At 50.5% G+C, this 16,230-nt stretch overlaps 4 protein-coding genes across 4 annotated transcripts; 1 reads left to right on the top strand and 3 right to left on the bottom strand.

The window, feature by feature from the left end:
- Positions 1 to 218: 218 nt before the first annotated feature.
- On the bottom strand, positions 219 to 2,330 carry HD553DRAFT_84857 (uncharacterized protein). The gene is made up of 6 exons (XM_046184541.1): positions 2,188 to 2,330; positions 2,025 to 2,123; positions 1,845 to 1,967; positions 1,720 to 1,781; positions 1,493 to 1,661; positions 219 to 1,433 (listed from the first exon to the last, which is right to left on the bottom strand). Exons 1-6 carry the CDS (start codon positions 2,293 to 2,295, stop codon positions 621 to 623), a joined length of 1,374 nt encoding a protein of 457 aa, XP_046034820.1. The 5' UTR covers positions 2,296 to 2,330; the 3' UTR covers positions 219 to 620.
- Positions 2,331 to 3,523: 1,193 nt separating this feature from the next.
- On the bottom strand, positions 3,524 to 5,715 carry HD553DRAFT_351658 (uncharacterized protein). The gene is made up of 3 exons (XM_046183631.1): positions 5,578 to 5,715; positions 5,339 to 5,497; positions 3,524 to 5,264 (listed from the first exon to the last, which is right to left on the bottom strand). The coding sequence occupies exons 1-3, from the start codon at positions 5,635 to 5,637 to the stop codon at positions 3,771 to 3,773; spliced, it is 1,713 nt and encodes a 570-aa protein (XP_046034821.1). The 5' UTR covers positions 5,638 to 5,715; the 3' UTR covers positions 3,524 to 3,770.
- A 320-nt stretch (positions 5,716 to 6,035) lies between these two features.
- On the top strand, positions 6,036 to 7,400 carry HD553DRAFT_275011 (uncharacterized protein; the record flags this gene model as incomplete). The annotated part of the gene is made up of 7 exons (XM_046177886.1): positions 6,036 to 6,146; positions 6,220 to 6,358; positions 6,418 to 6,621; positions 6,679 to 6,897; positions 6,959 to 7,032; positions 7,090 to 7,174; positions 7,237 to 7,400. Coding segments are annotated over 7 exons (996 nt in total), but the record flags the coding sequence as incomplete, so codon positions are not given.
- Positions 7,401 to 7,494: 94 nt separating this feature from the next.
- HD553DRAFT_344290 (putative vacuolar membrane protein) lies at positions 7,495 to 11,384 on the bottom strand (the record flags this gene model as incomplete). The annotated part of the gene is made up of 11 exons (XM_046182972.1): positions 7,495 to 7,702; positions 7,766 to 7,941; positions 8,021 to 9,019; positions 9,083 to 9,436; positions 9,510 to 9,743; positions 9,800 to 10,062; positions 10,129 to 10,612; positions 10,675 to 10,806; positions 10,869 to 11,156; positions 11,219 to 11,302; positions 11,367 to 11,384. 11 exons carry the CDS (start codon positions 11,382 to 11,384, stop codon positions 7,495 to 7,497), a joined length of 3,240 nt encoding a protein of 1,079 aa, XP_046034823.1.
- Between the last annotated feature and the right edge of the window lie 4,846 nt (positions 11,385 to 16,230).

The raw sequence follows: 16,230 nt of genomic DNA on the forward strand, positions 1-16,230 counted from the left end.
ATGACCTCTCCGCATCGAGGGAAAGTTGTACCAGATCCCTCAGATTGCGAATGAATCATTTCCGCAAGTGACGTGCTCAAAAAAGGACAAAAGAATTTCAAGTAGAAGAACGATGATGAATCCTTCGATCGTTCGAACATTCGCATGCGGTGTCGCGTACTGTACCCTCCTTTATCGGTGGATCCGTGATGCGACAATCATTCCAAAGGAAGACCGAATCGCACCGAACCGAAATCGATCGACAACAAGGTTTGCAGCCGCGCCTCCTTTGGCACGCGACAAGGGTTTGAGCCGCGAGGAGCGCTTATCGGAGCAGTTCATCTCCGGATTCCAAGACCTATTCCCGAGGCCGACGTAACACTACATTGCAGGCGTATGTACGGAGTGATGATCCGTAGACGCTGATCGACGCGATTCGTTCGGTACGGAATGCCGACTGCAACTCGTTCGCTGAGCCCCAATGCTCTACGCGGAGCACGTCGAATAGTATTGGTGCAGTATGTCAGGTCATACCGAGGCACATGCAATGTTTGGCATACTCGAGCGAGGCCATGTACATGACCGTTTCGACAAGGACATCCCCACTAAATAACGTCAACAAGGGTATCACGAAGGTTGCCTCATTCGACATCGTTGGATAACCTCGACAGATAGTCTTGCAGATTCGCAGCGGCATCGCCTCTCTCGACTTCTTGCTCCAGCACCCTGGAATCGTTCAGGGTTTCCGAAGGCCAATCGACCGGATACGTTGTTTCGTCTTCCGAGTGAACGTCCTGCTCGGCCGAATCGTCGTGGAGCTGGTGAGCCGAGTCGTCTATCATCCGAAGTCCGACCATTGTCATGACAGGTGAACCGTTTGTGTCTACTTCTCGTGTAGCCTTTGGAGTGGTATGACTGACGAGATCGATGTCGGGGTCAATCAGAGACTCTTCGTGCGACGTGAGCGCGATAGTATGAAGAGTCTGGTCCAGCTCGGGGGTGTTGCCGGGCCTGGTTGCATCGGATAGCCCTGAAGAGATAGCTTGTTCGACTCGCTTCCTAGGATTGTCCTTCAAGTCCGCGATGAATCCCTCTCCAGCGGCATGGGATTGGCTATCAACACCGGCAGTGAAGCCGGTATTCCGCTTGCGCTTTTTGGCTCTACCGGACTCAGCCTGTTCCACCGTGTCCTCCGAAACACAGCCAGGATCGTTGACCTTGTTCTTTCGACCTTTGGGCCGGCCAATCTTGACTCGTTTGGGCACCGGCAAGCTCGATTCGTCTGGCATGATCCCGTCCACCAACATCCATGTCTCCACATCGACTGGAGGGCGTTTCTGTCGAAGCGGTTCGAGCTTGAACCTGTGCAGGGGCGCTGCTGCATGACCTCGGCCCTTCGCTTCGGCAACAATTTGCTGAGCAACAATATCAATCCTGTCGTACAGGGATTGCAACTACAGTCCGCGGACGCGTCAGTGGGGGGAATAGCAAACACGATACCGCGATCGCTTACCTCGACACTGCGCCAACGAGGGGTTTTGACTTCCAAGACCTTGTCGTGCACCAACAACTGCCCGTTCCGGTCGGTTCGTGCGGAATCTGCCAGTCTTTGCCAAACGCCAGGTGCTAGGCCAGAGTCGTCACCTTCCGAAGAATCTTCGGAAGACATGTAATCCATCCGCCTATAGTCATTCCTCAGCTTCAAGAGGCGATTCAAATTCGCCTACTCCAAACACTTACAGCAGATTCTGAGCGACATGTTCCGCCATCCTGGTCGCCGCTTTCGAACGCTTCTTCTGTTTCTGTATTTACTAGGAGATTGATAAACGTGCTGCACGCAATGCTCGGTTCTTATGTAGACTTGCCAAATCCTTCCTGGCCCATCGTCTACCTCTTTTGTTGTCCCGAGCCCCCTTCTCTTTGGCCACAAGATCAATTTGTGCACTGTAGCGTTTAGCGAAATTGAGAAAGGCCGTCGCGGCAGCGTTCTATCCGGCAGGGGGAAGGTCAGATCCACGTTGGCTGAATGCGAGCACCAAACCTACCCTGCAGGACTCGAAGTTTTGTTGAGCCAGAGGTATGGATGTGTTGTGCATATGAGGCTGGATATCGTGCAATACTAGGCTGGCGATATGATCTTGGTACTGATAAGGCATCTCGCATACACTATTAGCGTTTCTTCAGATTTTACCAGACCAACAGACTCACAGCGATATTGTCTGGATGACGATGACCTTTGAGCCAATCCGGACCGCCTTGTTCTGGTCCGGGCAGAGGTCCTTGTTCGTCCGGTGCCTGACCCCATATGCTTCGCATCTACACACGATATCGATCTTCTTCTCTTCAGCTGGCAAGTCTCGCTCGCTGTCACCACTGACACTCGCCTTTTGCCTGATCGCTTTCTGAAGAACAGAAACATATCCGTCAGATTGACTCCCCATCTGTCGTCTCGAAAAGATGATCGGGCAGCACAGCACGTACAGCTAGATGATCCGTCCTTGCCCGTATGACCATGCGTTTACCGGTCGAGTCATTCATAGGGACTATCTCTCTTTTTGCAGCGACACCTCTATCCGTGATTTTACGCTTGCGAGTCGAGCGGGATGAAATCCCGAGCTCATTACGGCTAGACTCGGAAGATTCTCCACCTAGATCGGTCGATTGTCTTTGACTCTTGGCATAGTTGGACGGGCCGGCTTGAATCTCGTGGGTTTCTGCCTCGTGATCGATGTGATCGGAAGCGACGCCGCCCGGAAATGTCATCGCTGCGAGCTGTCCCAGCGTCTGTGCAGCAGCAGCGGCCATCGCGCCGTCGGTACTTTCTAGTCGTCGTACGTGTTCTTTGAGCCGCTTCACTTCAGCTCGAAGCTGCTCCATATCCATGTCGGCCTTTCCAGATTCGGGATTGTCGTCTGTTGCGGACAATTTTTGCGCCTGGTGTAGAGAAACGTCTTCGGGGTACTGCTGGAGCTGGTCGGTGATGGGTACTTCGGCCCCAAAGTGGGGAGAATAGGTAGGTTCGGGATGTTCCGATCCGTCCAGTTCGACTCCCCCTTCGACGAACGCGACATCATGTGTGCTCTCGATCTCGTTGCCCTCATGAGGCAGGACGACTGTTCCAGTCAGAGTATCAAGCAATGCTTGTTGAGCTTCTGACAAGTCAAAGGCATCGCGATCGTCAATGAAGGTCATCAACACGGGGTTGCTGGGCCATCAGACCTACCATGCTCGCCTACATGAATGCTGTTGTCCGACTGAGTGCCGTATATATCCCTGCGTAGCATGCGTAGACTCTCCAGCTCGTCCTCAGTGAGCATCGAGTCTCTGTTGCCTGCTTTTTATGCAAGATCATCCGAACGAACGCCGACGCAATCTCCGTTCAATGTCAGGTAGTATAGCATCGTCCAACCTAAACGCGTCACCTACCGGCATCGATCGAGTGATCCATGTCGACGACGTTTCTACCGAGAAGACGTGAAGATATGCGCAGCGATCCAGCGATGGCCCTAGGACACAGCAAAGACCAGACAATGGCTAGAATCCGGGACGTGGTAGTATCCAAACAATGGTGTAGCGGTAACGTACAAAACCGGATCGGACTATCAAGCTATCAAGTTGCCAGTTGCACACTCCGCGAAACTCTGGCCGCGACCGTGTGCGTCGCCCCCTTCGCGCTGGTCTCTTGTGAGCATCATATCTAGTTCAACCGCGCTGTCATGCTGTCATAAGATAGCGATCATGCCGTATAAACATTCCCCTTTCAACGACAATGCAATACCGCTGCAACCTCATCAAGCCTGATCTTCAAAGGTTTCAGAGAGACTTCGCGGCTCGGTAATCATGAAAGCGGCGATTTGCAGGCTCTCAACCTCCTCACCACCCTGTTTACTAGGTTTCATGGCGTTATCTGCCCGTTTTGCTTCGGCCAAAGTCTTTGGATTCACAACATGAAAAGCGAGGTCTTTGCCTTGCTCCAACCCTTGTAAACCCCCCATGTTTCGTACAATCTGCTTGACGCTCATACGATTTGCTGTTACCGTCGTCATGCCACGGGACGCTCCGGCGAGCATGCTCCTAGTCGTGTGAGGTGAGGGTACTTTTGGTGGGGGTGATGTGCGCCTTGTGGTCTTTTTTCTTTCGATCATGCCCTGGGAGCCATCGCTATCCAAGATGCGGCCGCAAGTGGCCATCAGCCGATTCGCAAAGGACCGAGACGGGGGCGACACAGAATCGATGTCGCTGGATTCGAGCACCCCCACGCTAAAAGTGCGCAGCGGTCCAGAGAGAGGCTGGTGGCGAGACATTGCCCAGAAGGGTGAAAGTCCACCTTTTAGGTCTTGTGTGCTGAACATGTGTCCCGCCCGATAGGCCTCGCGGGGACCGGCAATCTTCCTGACGATATCGTGACACCTTTCCATGGCTTCCCGTGTTGTCCAAAATCGCACATCCTCGGGAGACACTCTGCGAACCTCACACATCGTATCGATGGCCGCGCTGAGCTCGTCGACCAAGCCCGATCGAACCTCTTGCTTGAGTTGGACCGTCAGGGCTCGAGTATGCTCCTCGGTACCAAGCTCGCCCTCCGTAGCCGGCCTGTCCTCAGTCACATGGCCATCCGTACGAGATGTTGCGCGTTTCCAGATCCTGGGTACCGGCTGATACCTAGCTTCTGCCTCTTCATCAGACTCGGGTAAATCCGCATGGGTAATGTCTGAGAGCAGAGCGATGAGAAGGCTGAGGTCGAGGTTCAAATCTAACGATGCTACCGTCTGTACTCGGCTAGGTTCCCCTGCGGCTGATGGTGCGTCCTCCGGGTCACCGAATCGCAAGTCGATATCTAGCCCTTTGATGAACTCATACATCGCCTGTATACGAGGGTCTTCGTTTTGTTCGTCCATTCGGGACAGCCTGTAGGTCAGGCAGACGTCGTTTCCCATGGCCGCGCTGTGGCTCCTTGCGGCCTCTCGCATATCGAGACATTGTTTCACTAGACTGATGTGCCTATACTTGTTTTCTGATTGTTCTCGCGGTTGATCCTGCGATGTGATCTCGCTCTCTTGTAGCTCCGCTAGCACGCGAGATGCTCTTATAGAATTGATTTTGTGCCAACAATTACCGTTGGCCGAAACGACGTCGATCTTGAATGCGGCCACATCCGTTATGGTCCTCACGTTCAAGTTGATTGCGGTGACTGGTTTGGGAGCAGACAGAACTTCCTTCCAGACGGCCAGGAGGAAGGATGTATTGCTCGAGAGGTTGTCGATCGGACGATCAGCTTCGAAAAGCTGTGTAGGATGAGAGAGGATGAACGATGTTCAGACGTAAGCTTCACAAGCAAACAAGAAAGAGGAAGCCTCACGTAGTCGTGGTGAGCGAGCTCTTTCTTACAGAGCTCCTCAAATTTGACGAGCCCCGATACTTCCGGCTCGGAATAGTCGGCATTGCGGTCCAGTATAGGGGGAAGATATGCATCCCTTTTGCTCTCGCTATGAAAAGCAGCTACGGACCGGCACAAGACCTGCCAGAAACCGGAGGGTAAACGTCGAGACGATCAGCCATGACTCGACATGCCGATGCAACTGTGATAATTTCACCTACCTGCAAGGTCAGGCGATGTGACAAAAGGGCCGCATTTCCCTGGGCGCCGTTGGCTTCCATGTAGACAAAAGTGCGGCGACAAGCAGCAATCCAGTCGCAAGAGTCCAACTGCCACGGCAGTAATGGATGAGACGCCTTGTGAACGCTTGATGATCAAGTCATATTAGGATCGCAACCTCGCCGTTTCTTTGATACCCATTTCTGTGATTAGTCATCAATTCTACCGTTCATTTTGCTTCCGCTCTCACAGCACCGAACATCCAGGCCATCGCCGGTGCACAATCATATCGCTATTCACAATAATAATCTGTACAACTATTGGCTATTGGCCTCTGATTCTTCTTGCGACCGAACCTTGATAGCTATCGCGGACCAGAATTCTGAAGAAATGGTGAGCACACCACGACGTGTTCACCTTTTACGCATCGGCTGATCGTCCTCGACGGTCTATGGGCTAGCATGGGGTCAAGAGATCACGCATCGATGCTCAAGCACAGGCAGCCAAGCAGAAAGAAGATGCTCATATAAGAGACACTTACGCCGAGCTTGTGGAACAGTGCTGGATGAAGGTACGTGACAGCAGCTAGTCATGTTAGTCTCTGTACCGAGCTGATATCTGATCGATTCCGTTCGCTATCTCAGAGATCGGCAAAAGAGTACTCGCTTGCGAGTCTCGCGCAAACCACCAAGGTGTTAGATATAAATCCCGAGTTCTATACAATCTGGAACTTTCGTAGGGAGATCTTGCTGGGAGGACTCTTGGATGGGCAAGTCCTGACATGTTCGACAGCGGTCTTGACATGGACTGATGGCCTGTTGCCCTGTCATGCAGTCCTGCAGCGGTAACTTTACTGCAGCAGGACTTGAAGTTGACGGTATCCTACTTGCAAATCCATCCCAAGGTCTACTGGATCTGGACTCATCGGAAATGGTGTCTCGAAAGGATGCCCGATGATATCGAGGACCATGTCAATTGGAAGCAGCAGACTTGGAAGGCAGAGCTTGGCCTGGTCGAAAAAATGCTCGAGCGCGACGCCCGGAATTGTAAGCCTAAAACTTTGGAGTCCGAGCGCTGTTCCCCAGTTGAGGTCTAGATTGCAGTTCACGCGTGGGATTACAGGCGCCATGTTCTTGCTTCAGGATTCCCGAATCGGGGACCAGATGCTGAGCTCAAGTATACGACAAAGAAAATCGAGGGCAACTTTTCGAACTTCTCCGCTTGGCATCAGCGCACCAAGGTTTTGGGTTCGCTCTGGGAGGACATGCAGAGAGAAGGGATCCGGGAAAATCTGGATGAAATCGAACGAATGAAACAGGCAGGTATGTTGAGGTCATATCACTATGGATTCCGAAAGCATGGGAGTCTAACCTGTATACGCAGAGTTTGAGCTCGTACTGCAGGCACTCTGGACCGATCCAGGCGATCAATCCGGCTGGCTATACCACAGATGGCTCGTTGGAAATGGCAAGTCCTCTGGTTTCACGGTCGCAAGTTTCTGTCTGACGTGATAGAAAGAAACAGGAGAAGATGAGCTCATCTTAGGCAGAGAGATCGATAATATCCGGGAATTGCTGGATGTTGAACCAGATGCTAAATGTGGGTCGTCACGAACCTGATGAATACCCAATGTGTTGAAGAACATCAGGATCTCTACACAGGGCCTTTGGACAGCCTCGTACATTACTCTATGCTGCAGCTTGGTCGGCATGGAGTTTCAGACGCCTCTATGGTCAAATTGGACATTGAGCGGTGGCTCTCTCGGCTCCAACAGGTCGACCCATTTCGTCGCCGAAGATATGCCGAGCTTCGTAAGTCGCGATGAACATGCAGCATCTTCTTTGACGGCTCGCTGATGCTGTAATGAATAGTTGTCCAGCTCTCGTCGGCAAATTGACAATTTCGCTGGGGTATATCGTCTACAAAATCCCTTCACTCTTTCTATTCAACATGCCCCCTCGTCCAAAGGCGCCCGCAACAACACTAAAAGGATCAAGCGATTCCGAAACTTCTACCAGGAACAGATCGTGCCGGTCGATAGAGGCTTCCTGGTTTCTACGGATTTCACGGATGAGGGCATGGTGTCTGGCGCAAGCAGGGCACTCGGGATCCGCATCGGGTAGACATCTAGAGAAGAAAGAGTAGATCAGTTGAAGAACGTTCTCAGACCTTGTCAAGCCGCGCGCGCACCTTTGATGATAACTATGTTTACACATGAAATGCACGCTTGGCAGATCCAGTTGACCGTTGCAAGAAGCACAACGGGTGACTTGAAAGACCTGTGGACGCGTGACGTCTGTGAGGCTGGCAATCTCCCTTAATTTCTCTTCGGTCTCGCTTCGATACGAATGTACCAGTTGTTTGTCCTGGAAGGCGCGATTGAAGAAAGACGTAGCGCTCAGTACTCCTCATTGGCTTCCCGTATCGCGAGCATCGCTAACTCACAGAGTCGATATCGAGGCGTGTATCCGCTACTTGACTCTTGAGCCAATCTTTTACTACCCCGATATTCGTGACGTCGTTGCGACTGAGCAATTGTATGACCGCAAGAGGTGGCATGATACGTTCCTGCTGAATCGTGTCGAGGATATCGCGGACGTCTGCCGTATGTCGAGCCAATGTGGAGGGGAAGGTGGTTATGTAACGCAGCACCATTGGGTACAAGTGAGGCTGAGTCGGTCCGTAAATACGCAGGTAGTATAGCATACGAGCGGCGGGTGTTTCGACACTGGCGGAAGCCGTTCCCTCTGTTTCGACGTCCATACGTTGCCTCCAGAAGCGCATAATCTCTTCGTACATTCCTAAACGCTCCCAAAGACACATAAGGCCGGCTTCAAAGTCGAAAGCGGAGCAAAGCATCAATGCGTGAACTGGATCAAGGGGTAGCCGATCGATTTGCTCGAGCAAGGCGAGAGCTCGATCGTGATCATTACGATCCCCCTCCTGTTGACGGTCGGGGCGGCTTTTACCAAGGTAAAGTTCCAACAAAGTGTTCCAGACCGCTCTTTGGGAACTTTCCTCGCCCTCTGTTGCCGTTGCTGCGTCCAACGTTATGGGTGGCTTGTGCAGGCGAGAATGGCGACGGGGCACCTCTTCGTCTTCAACTCGCTGGCTCCAATTTCTAAGTGCCACAGTCTCCAGGAATCGCCGGAACTGCTCGGGTTCGTTCACGAAATCAGGGAAGAAAAGTTCAGGGCTCGGGCGAACCGGTTGGTGAACAAGATCCTGCGAGGCGCCAAGATCTTCTGGAGATGAAGCAGATTGATCGTGGGAAAACTGATGCGGTTGCAAATCTCTCGAAGCCGGAACTTGACGCTTTGGTGTGGCTTCCGAGCCGCTCCCCTCCATCTTCCACGATGTACAAATCTCAATCAAGAGATCTGTGGTCGCTTGAGGATGGCGTCTCAACATGTCTTTGACATAAGGTACGATGATCTCTGCCACCTGTATGTCGAAGCTGAGCTGTCTTGTCGGCACAACGAGCATGAACCAGTCGATACAACTCACAAGTTCCAATGGCAGTGTATGCAGAAATGCCGCCACCGCCGCAAAGTCATCCAAGTCGTCCAGTTGGATCCTGAGGTAATCTTGATATCGGTTGTATCGTTTCGCGAGATATAACGCATGCTCGTGAAAACCGGCCTGACGGCACACTCGGATGGCAGTGGTCAAGTCGAATGGCAGATCGTCGCTACCTTTCCTGGTGGTTTCTGTCCGGATGAAGGCGTCCAATCGCTCCTTGTCTGCCGTTTTAGCATAGCAATTGAGAAGGAGTGTAGTGTGATCTGGAGTGGCGAGGTTCCGTACGTGCATTTCCTGAAGGTATGAGGTGAGCTGATGTATTCGGTGAGCCTCGAGGAACTAGTCGATGGGTTGTTCAAGAGGAAGTCAGGGCTCGCGGTACATGGCTCGGTAGTATTGGTCAATGACTCACCTTCCGAATGACGTGACTTGGCTGTACCCATCCAAGCGTCTTTTGATACTGCGCTACAGCACCGTCGTAGTCGCCTTTCTCGTAGAGATGATCGCCATAACGTAGATGAATATCGGAAATCACGGAGTCTCCTTGGCGAGCCGATTTTGCCATGGAGACCGCCATCTGAAACAGGGATTTCCGCAGAAGAGCTTCTAGTTTCTCCTCCACAGATGCCTCGGTTAATTTTTGCACCTATCATGATAGACGTTTGAGCTCAGAGCCATATAGTGCCGTTCGAACTGACTCACCTTGCCGTCACCTTCCAAGATATAGAAGACCTGCCCATCGTTCCCGAACAGTTCTCTTACGCCTGAAGCAATGACAGAGCTATGCGAGATGAACTTGTTCTCGAGATCAAATACCGTCACTTTCGCCGCATGCGATCTGAGCAACGCTGGTCCGGCCGCGGCCGATCTTCGAACAGTGGCAGAGTGAGAAGATGCCGCTGGTGTGAAAGGTGGTGATACCATGACGAGAGATTGTCCGTGTATCCTGACACTCGCCTTGGCCCCTTTGATACAGTGTATCAGCATCCGGTTCGTACTGTCTCGAAGCTCTCTCGCAATCGATAACTCACCCTCGTAAGCATAGCATGCTCCCCGCGCTTCGGTATCGTAAATGTATATGCCGTCTTCCCGGGCCACAACAAGACAACGATGCGTATGGTCCATGACGGAGCAACTCAACGGTGCACCAGACTCCTCTAGTAATCTCGGTTCTGAACCTTTCCCAGAGATGACCGGCAATGCCAACGTCTTGTTCGTCGTTACGATGAATAACCCGACCGAATCGGATCCAGGAGTCTTGTCTTGACGCAAGTCTCCGACCATGTTTCTCATAGGTGCGTCATACGATTCCATTTGCCCAGATAGCTTGAATCCTAGACCTGTTATAGGCTCTGCGGCCGTGCCCTCCCATACGACCCTCGCCTTGGGGAAGCTCGACTGAGCGGTAGGAGAAGTCTGCAGTGATTGTAGTAGGTGGCGATACAGTAGCACTTGACCGGACACCAGCCCAATTGCCAGATACGACATGGCCGGAGTGAGGGCGATCGATGATATCTGCTTGGCAAGGTCGGGGATTAGCTTCATATTATCTGCAGTGAACGAGCCGATCGACGCACAGGATATCCCCTTCCTCCCGTACCAATTCGCACGCTTCTCAGTAGGAGCGGCTGTCTATCCCGGGAATCGTCTTTGGTGAGATCCCAAATCCGCAGCAGAGGGAACTGTGACTGAGTGGGCGAATCGTCCTCCTGAGCGGCGATGACCGTTCCGTTTAGTCCGAGATCCTGCTCGTAATCCAAAGCGCGCTCACCCCTATAGCAATGAGAAGACCTCCACACTCCAACATCATCAAACCCTTCTCCTTGTGCTTCCTCTTTGTCTTGCTAGTGAGGCCCAACCCGAGGTTGTATCCGCTGTTGTCTTCCACTGAGACCGAGGTACCGTCCACGTCCCATCCTTGCCATCTTTTGGTCTCGTTGAAGCTCTTGTCCAAGACGCAAATCGTACCACGAGCATCGCAGACGATGCAGGCGACCTCGTACGCTAGGGGAGACGCGGTGTCGGGGCTGATGATGATATGGGGAGGGCTGGTTTGTAGCTGGTCGTTGCAAGCCAAGTCAACCTTTAAAGCCGGCAATGGCGCGTGTGTTTATCGCTTACCGACTCCAACAGCGGAATCTCATCGCTTCTCTGTGCATTGTGACCTACTACATCAGAGTCGAAGAAATTGAATTGCCGCCATTGCTGTTAATCCAACATGAGCGTTCGACCAGCAAAGTTGAGAGATACCAGCTCATCGCTCGCTTACAGACGATGTCGCGACCATTACCGCCGCTGTCGACGTTCAGGATAGTAACCTTCCGAAAGTATTGGCGATATAAACAAAGAAGTATAGAACCGATTTGGGCGTTGAGATGTGGCCTGTGTCACCATAGTAGTTACCTACCTGAAAGACGATGGAGTAGATAGATTAGATTAGAGCGGGCACGAGCGACAACTGAGCGACTGACGATTCCCGGCCATCGTACCTCCACTTTCACAGCGGCCAGACGCGTCATCTATTATTCCCGGGAGGAAAGCGTTGGTGGTATCCGGTGGGAACTACTACGTGCTACAGTACTCACTGCGTAAACCCAGGCTATATGACCTAGGTGATATACCGGGGACTTCGTAATTCAACGTGGTACATACTCACTATATCACTTGGGACTGAGTATACTAAGGATATACAGTGAGTATATTGTCAGGATATTACTATGTCCCCAGAGTGATTCGCGCGGTGAAGTACTACAGTAGATGGCAGATTTATGGATTTTTGACTTCCAGAGTGTCTAAGATGGTGGATGGCACGTATAGCACCTGGCACTTGCATAATAAGAAGCGCAAAGCATTGGTACATAGGTGCAACTGCGATCACAACTTGTGACCAGAAACACAAGGTTGCAACCACAATCACGTATCTGCGTCTGCAGACACATTTGTGCAATCTCAGACGTATTATTACGTCTACAGGCACATGTTCTGGTAGATTGGACCCAGATTCTACATATATATAGGAGTTGCCAGAAGGAGGAATGGGTCATCCCTTTTCTCTTTCATGAGGACTCAGACCTCTTATCATTAGATTCATTCCCACTACCTTTACCTTTCACTTCTTCCCTTTCATCCTTTCCCTTTCCACATTTGCCTCTTGAGCACCAATAAGGACTAGCTACCCTTGTTACCTAACAAGCAAAGAGCATCAAGAAACACCAAATAGGACGATTGAGACAACTGCAACGTATCTGGATATAAATTCAGTTGTGAGACTGCTCCTCTCCTATATAAGAGTTGGCATACTTCACAATTGGGTTCGATCGATCAGTCAAAGTCAATGCAGCGTTTCTGCATGTTTGGTATCAACTGCAATTAACAGTAAAATCATAGGTACCAGTAACCAATGTCAGAGTATCTCTCCAGCGCTTGTGCACGTTGAATGCATGAAATAGTACATGTTGAAGATTGGCAGGGTATGACATCACAGGTGATGACATCATCAAAAGTGCAATCTCAATCACAAAGCCTCATTTCGTAGAATGTACATTGTACATTGTACTTTGTACGTTTCACAGGGAATCCTGTAGAATGTACAGGTTTCAAGGGGTCATGGAGCCATGGAGGCTACCTTCAGGATAGTATATATAGGAGGCCAGTTTGGCCTCATTCCCCTTCTCCCTCTCATGTACTACTTTACTTTTATGCAAGCAACATTGATTCATCTTCACAACAAGACAAGATCAGCACTAGTAACACACCATTACTATTGCCTAGGTACATCAAATAACCAACCTTGGTGGATCTAGTTGTTACTTCACAACAGGTTATGAGCCCAGTAGTTGTGACCTAATCTACACTTAGACTTAGCTCACAAAGGAACAACCTCAACTATCAGGATCATCAAGAGGATATCACTGGACATAGTTGGACAGGTTTGTATTACTGGTCAGTAACAGTATAGTCTCACAGCATTGGAGACTAAGGACTATCAGATCAAGAGAGGATCACTAGTCAGCATCAGACTTGGACATTGTTGTGATATCAGCCTAAGCTGATGGTGTAGCTGTTCCTTTGATGGGGTTGACTGCTGCTATCTCTTGTGTGAATGACTATGTATCTGGTTGCTTGCATAAAGTAAAATAGTACATGAGAGGGGAAAGGGAAATCAGACCCAAATGGCCTGCTATATATACTTTTCTGGGAAGGGCCAAAAGGCTGCGGTTTGCGGTTTGCGGTCTTGCGGTCTTGCGGTTTGCGGTCTTGCGGTCTTGCGGTCTGGCGGTCTTGCGGTCTTGCGGTTTGCAGTTTGCGGTTTGCTGGTTGTCAATTGCAAATTGCCCTTTTTGCTTCCTGCTGTTTGTGGTTGAGATTGCTTCCACATGTTGATGACTAATCATCACATGCTGATTTGCAACAGACATCAGCATCCAAGCAGCAACAAAGACTTGAGGCAACACAGACACTCAAGCATCAGCATAGGACAAGTCTTGGATATCATTGTCAACAATGATTACTACCAACACAGGCTCTTCAGCAACCATGTTGTGAAGTAACAACTAGAGCCACCAAGGTTGGTTACTTGATGTACCTAGGCAGTAGTAATGGTGTGTTACTAGTGCTGATCTTGTCTTGTTGTGAAGATGAATCAATGTTGCTTGCATAAAAGTAAAGTAGTACATGAGAGGGGAAAGAGAAATCAGACCCAAATGGCCTGCTATATATACTTTTCTGGGAAGGGGCAAAAGGCTGCGGTTTGCGGTCTTGCGGTCTTGCGGCCTTGCGGTCTTGCGGTCTTGCGGTCTGGCGGTCTTGCGGTCTTGCGGTCTTGCGGTCTTGCGGTCTGGCGGTCTGGCGGTCTGGCGGTCTGGCGGTCTTGCGGTTTGCGGTTTGCGGTTGTCAATTGCAAATTGCCCTTTTTTTTGTTTTTTTTGCTTCCTGCTGTTTACTTTGTGGTTGAGATTGCTTCCATGTGCTGATGACTAATCATCACATGCCTATTTCCCAACACTCCCTCTCAAGCTCAAGCTCAAAGTCCTCCTAGAGTAAAGGCACTCTGACTTGGCTGTTTTTGTGTAACTTCATTTTTCTTTGTTGAAACCATGTCCAAGTCCTAGAGACCAAGTCCTCATCCTGGAGTGAGCCGCATCCTGAAAAGGATGGAGTAACTTTTCGACTTCCAAGATGGTTTGCACCAATCCTTGCTGAGGGTGATCCTTTACCTCCTAACATTGCGTGCTGATAGTGGATCTTCTCATTCCATCACTCTAGATGAATGAGTCGGCAATTGTGCTTGTGTTTGATGTCCTTGAGTGGTTTGGTAAGCATATCTGCTGCCTGATCCTGGGTTCCAACATGGTGGATGGTGATGTGTCCATTGTCCACCATCTCTCTGATGTAGTGATATCTGATGTCAATATGCTTTGACCTCTTGTGATGAGCTGGATTGCCTGCCAATGCCAGAGCTCCTTGATTGTCACAGTAGAGCTGAGTTGGCTTGTCCTTGGTGATGAAGCCTAACTCTTGTAGCATCCTGTTGAGCCACATGGCTTCCTTGGCAGCCTCTGCCAAAGCCATATACTCTGCTTCACAGGTAGATGTTGCCACTGTGCTTTGCCTGATAGAGGTCCATGAGACTGCTGATCCTAGTAGCTTGAAGCAGTATCCTGTAGTGCTTCTCCTTGTTTCCATGTCTCCTGCATAGTCTGCATCACAGTATCCAATGAGGCTGTGTTGACTGCCTCCTGTGTTGTTGTCCAGTTGACCAAGGGTGAGGACCTTGTCAATGGTGCCCTTCAAGTATGCCAATGTCCTCTTGGCTGCCTTGAGATGCTGTTCAGATGGGTTGCTGCTGAACCTGCTGAGGTAGCCAACAGCAAAGACAATGTCTGGTCTTGCTGACATGGCACTCCACATCAAGGATCCAACTATCTGTTGATAGAGTGTTTTCCTCTGCTTGTCCTCCTTGATGGTGTCTTCTTGCCTCTTCATCATGGCATCATAGAGTGGTGTGGTGACTGTCTTGGCATCCTGCATGCCAAACCTGTCCAGCACCCTCTGTATATAGCCATCCTGGCTGAGTGAGATGGTCCTGCTGGGTCTGTGTCTCTCCAGCTTGAATCCAAGGATATAGGTAGCTGTTCCTATATCTGACCATTTCCACTTGTTCTTCAATGCATCCCTGATGCCATTGATGGTGCTCATCTCTTGGGCAGCAATCAGGACATCATCCACATAGAGCAGTAGATATGCCTGTTTCTTCTTGTGATAGTAGAGTCCCCAGTCTGCTGATAGCCTGGTGAAACCCAACTCTTCCAGGTATGTGCTGATGAGTTGCCACCATACCCTGGGTGATTGCTTGAGACCATAGAGTGATCTAACAAGCTTGAGTCCTGTAGACTTCTTGTCCTGTCTCTGGTATCCATCTGGAAAGTCCATGTAGATGTCTTCCTCCAATGTACCATTGAGAAAGGCAGTGTCTGCATCCATCTGGTAGAGCTCCAAGTCTTGAGCTGCCACAATGGTGAGCAGTATCCTGAGTGAGGTGAGTCTGGCCACAGGACTGTATGTGTCAAAGTAGTTGACCCCATACTCCTGAGTGAAGCCTCTGGCCACTATCCTGGCCTTGTACTTGATGACTTCTCCTCTCTCATTGAGCTTTGTCTTGAAGACCCATTTGGAGTCTACCAAGCTAGCTCCCTCTGGAACCTTGACCTCTTGCCAGGTTCCAGTATCTTTGACTGACTTGAGTTCCTTGTTGATGGCTTCTTGCCATAAGTCAGACCTTGGATCTTGCATGGCTGCCCTGTATGACTGAGGGTCTTCCTGTGTCTCTGCAGAGTGGACACTAGCCAATGCCATCTCTTGCATGATGTTCAGCCTGGGTGACCTTCTCCTGATAGGTGCCCTTGGCTTGAGTAGCATGGGATCCTCATCATCAGAGTCTTCTTCTTCCTCTGATTCTTCTATCTGAGGTGAGGGATCCCTGTAGTCCAATGGCTGATTTTGTGGGCCATTGACTGCTGGTGGTGATGCTTCCTTCTGAGGTTTTTCTTCTTTATCTTCCTTGTCCTCAGAGGCATCCTCAGTATTAGGTGACGTTGTACCTCTATACTGTTGATCAGGAAGATGTCCTTGAT

This window comes from Filobasidium floriforme (assembly GCF_021052385.1).
Source record: "Filobasidium floriforme strain CBS 6241 chromosome Unknown HD553scaffold_18, whole genome shotgun sequence".
NCBI classification, from domain to species: domain Eukaryota; kingdom Fungi; phylum Basidiomycota; class Tremellomycetes; order Filobasidiales; family Filobasidiaceae; genus Filobasidium; species Filobasidium floriforme.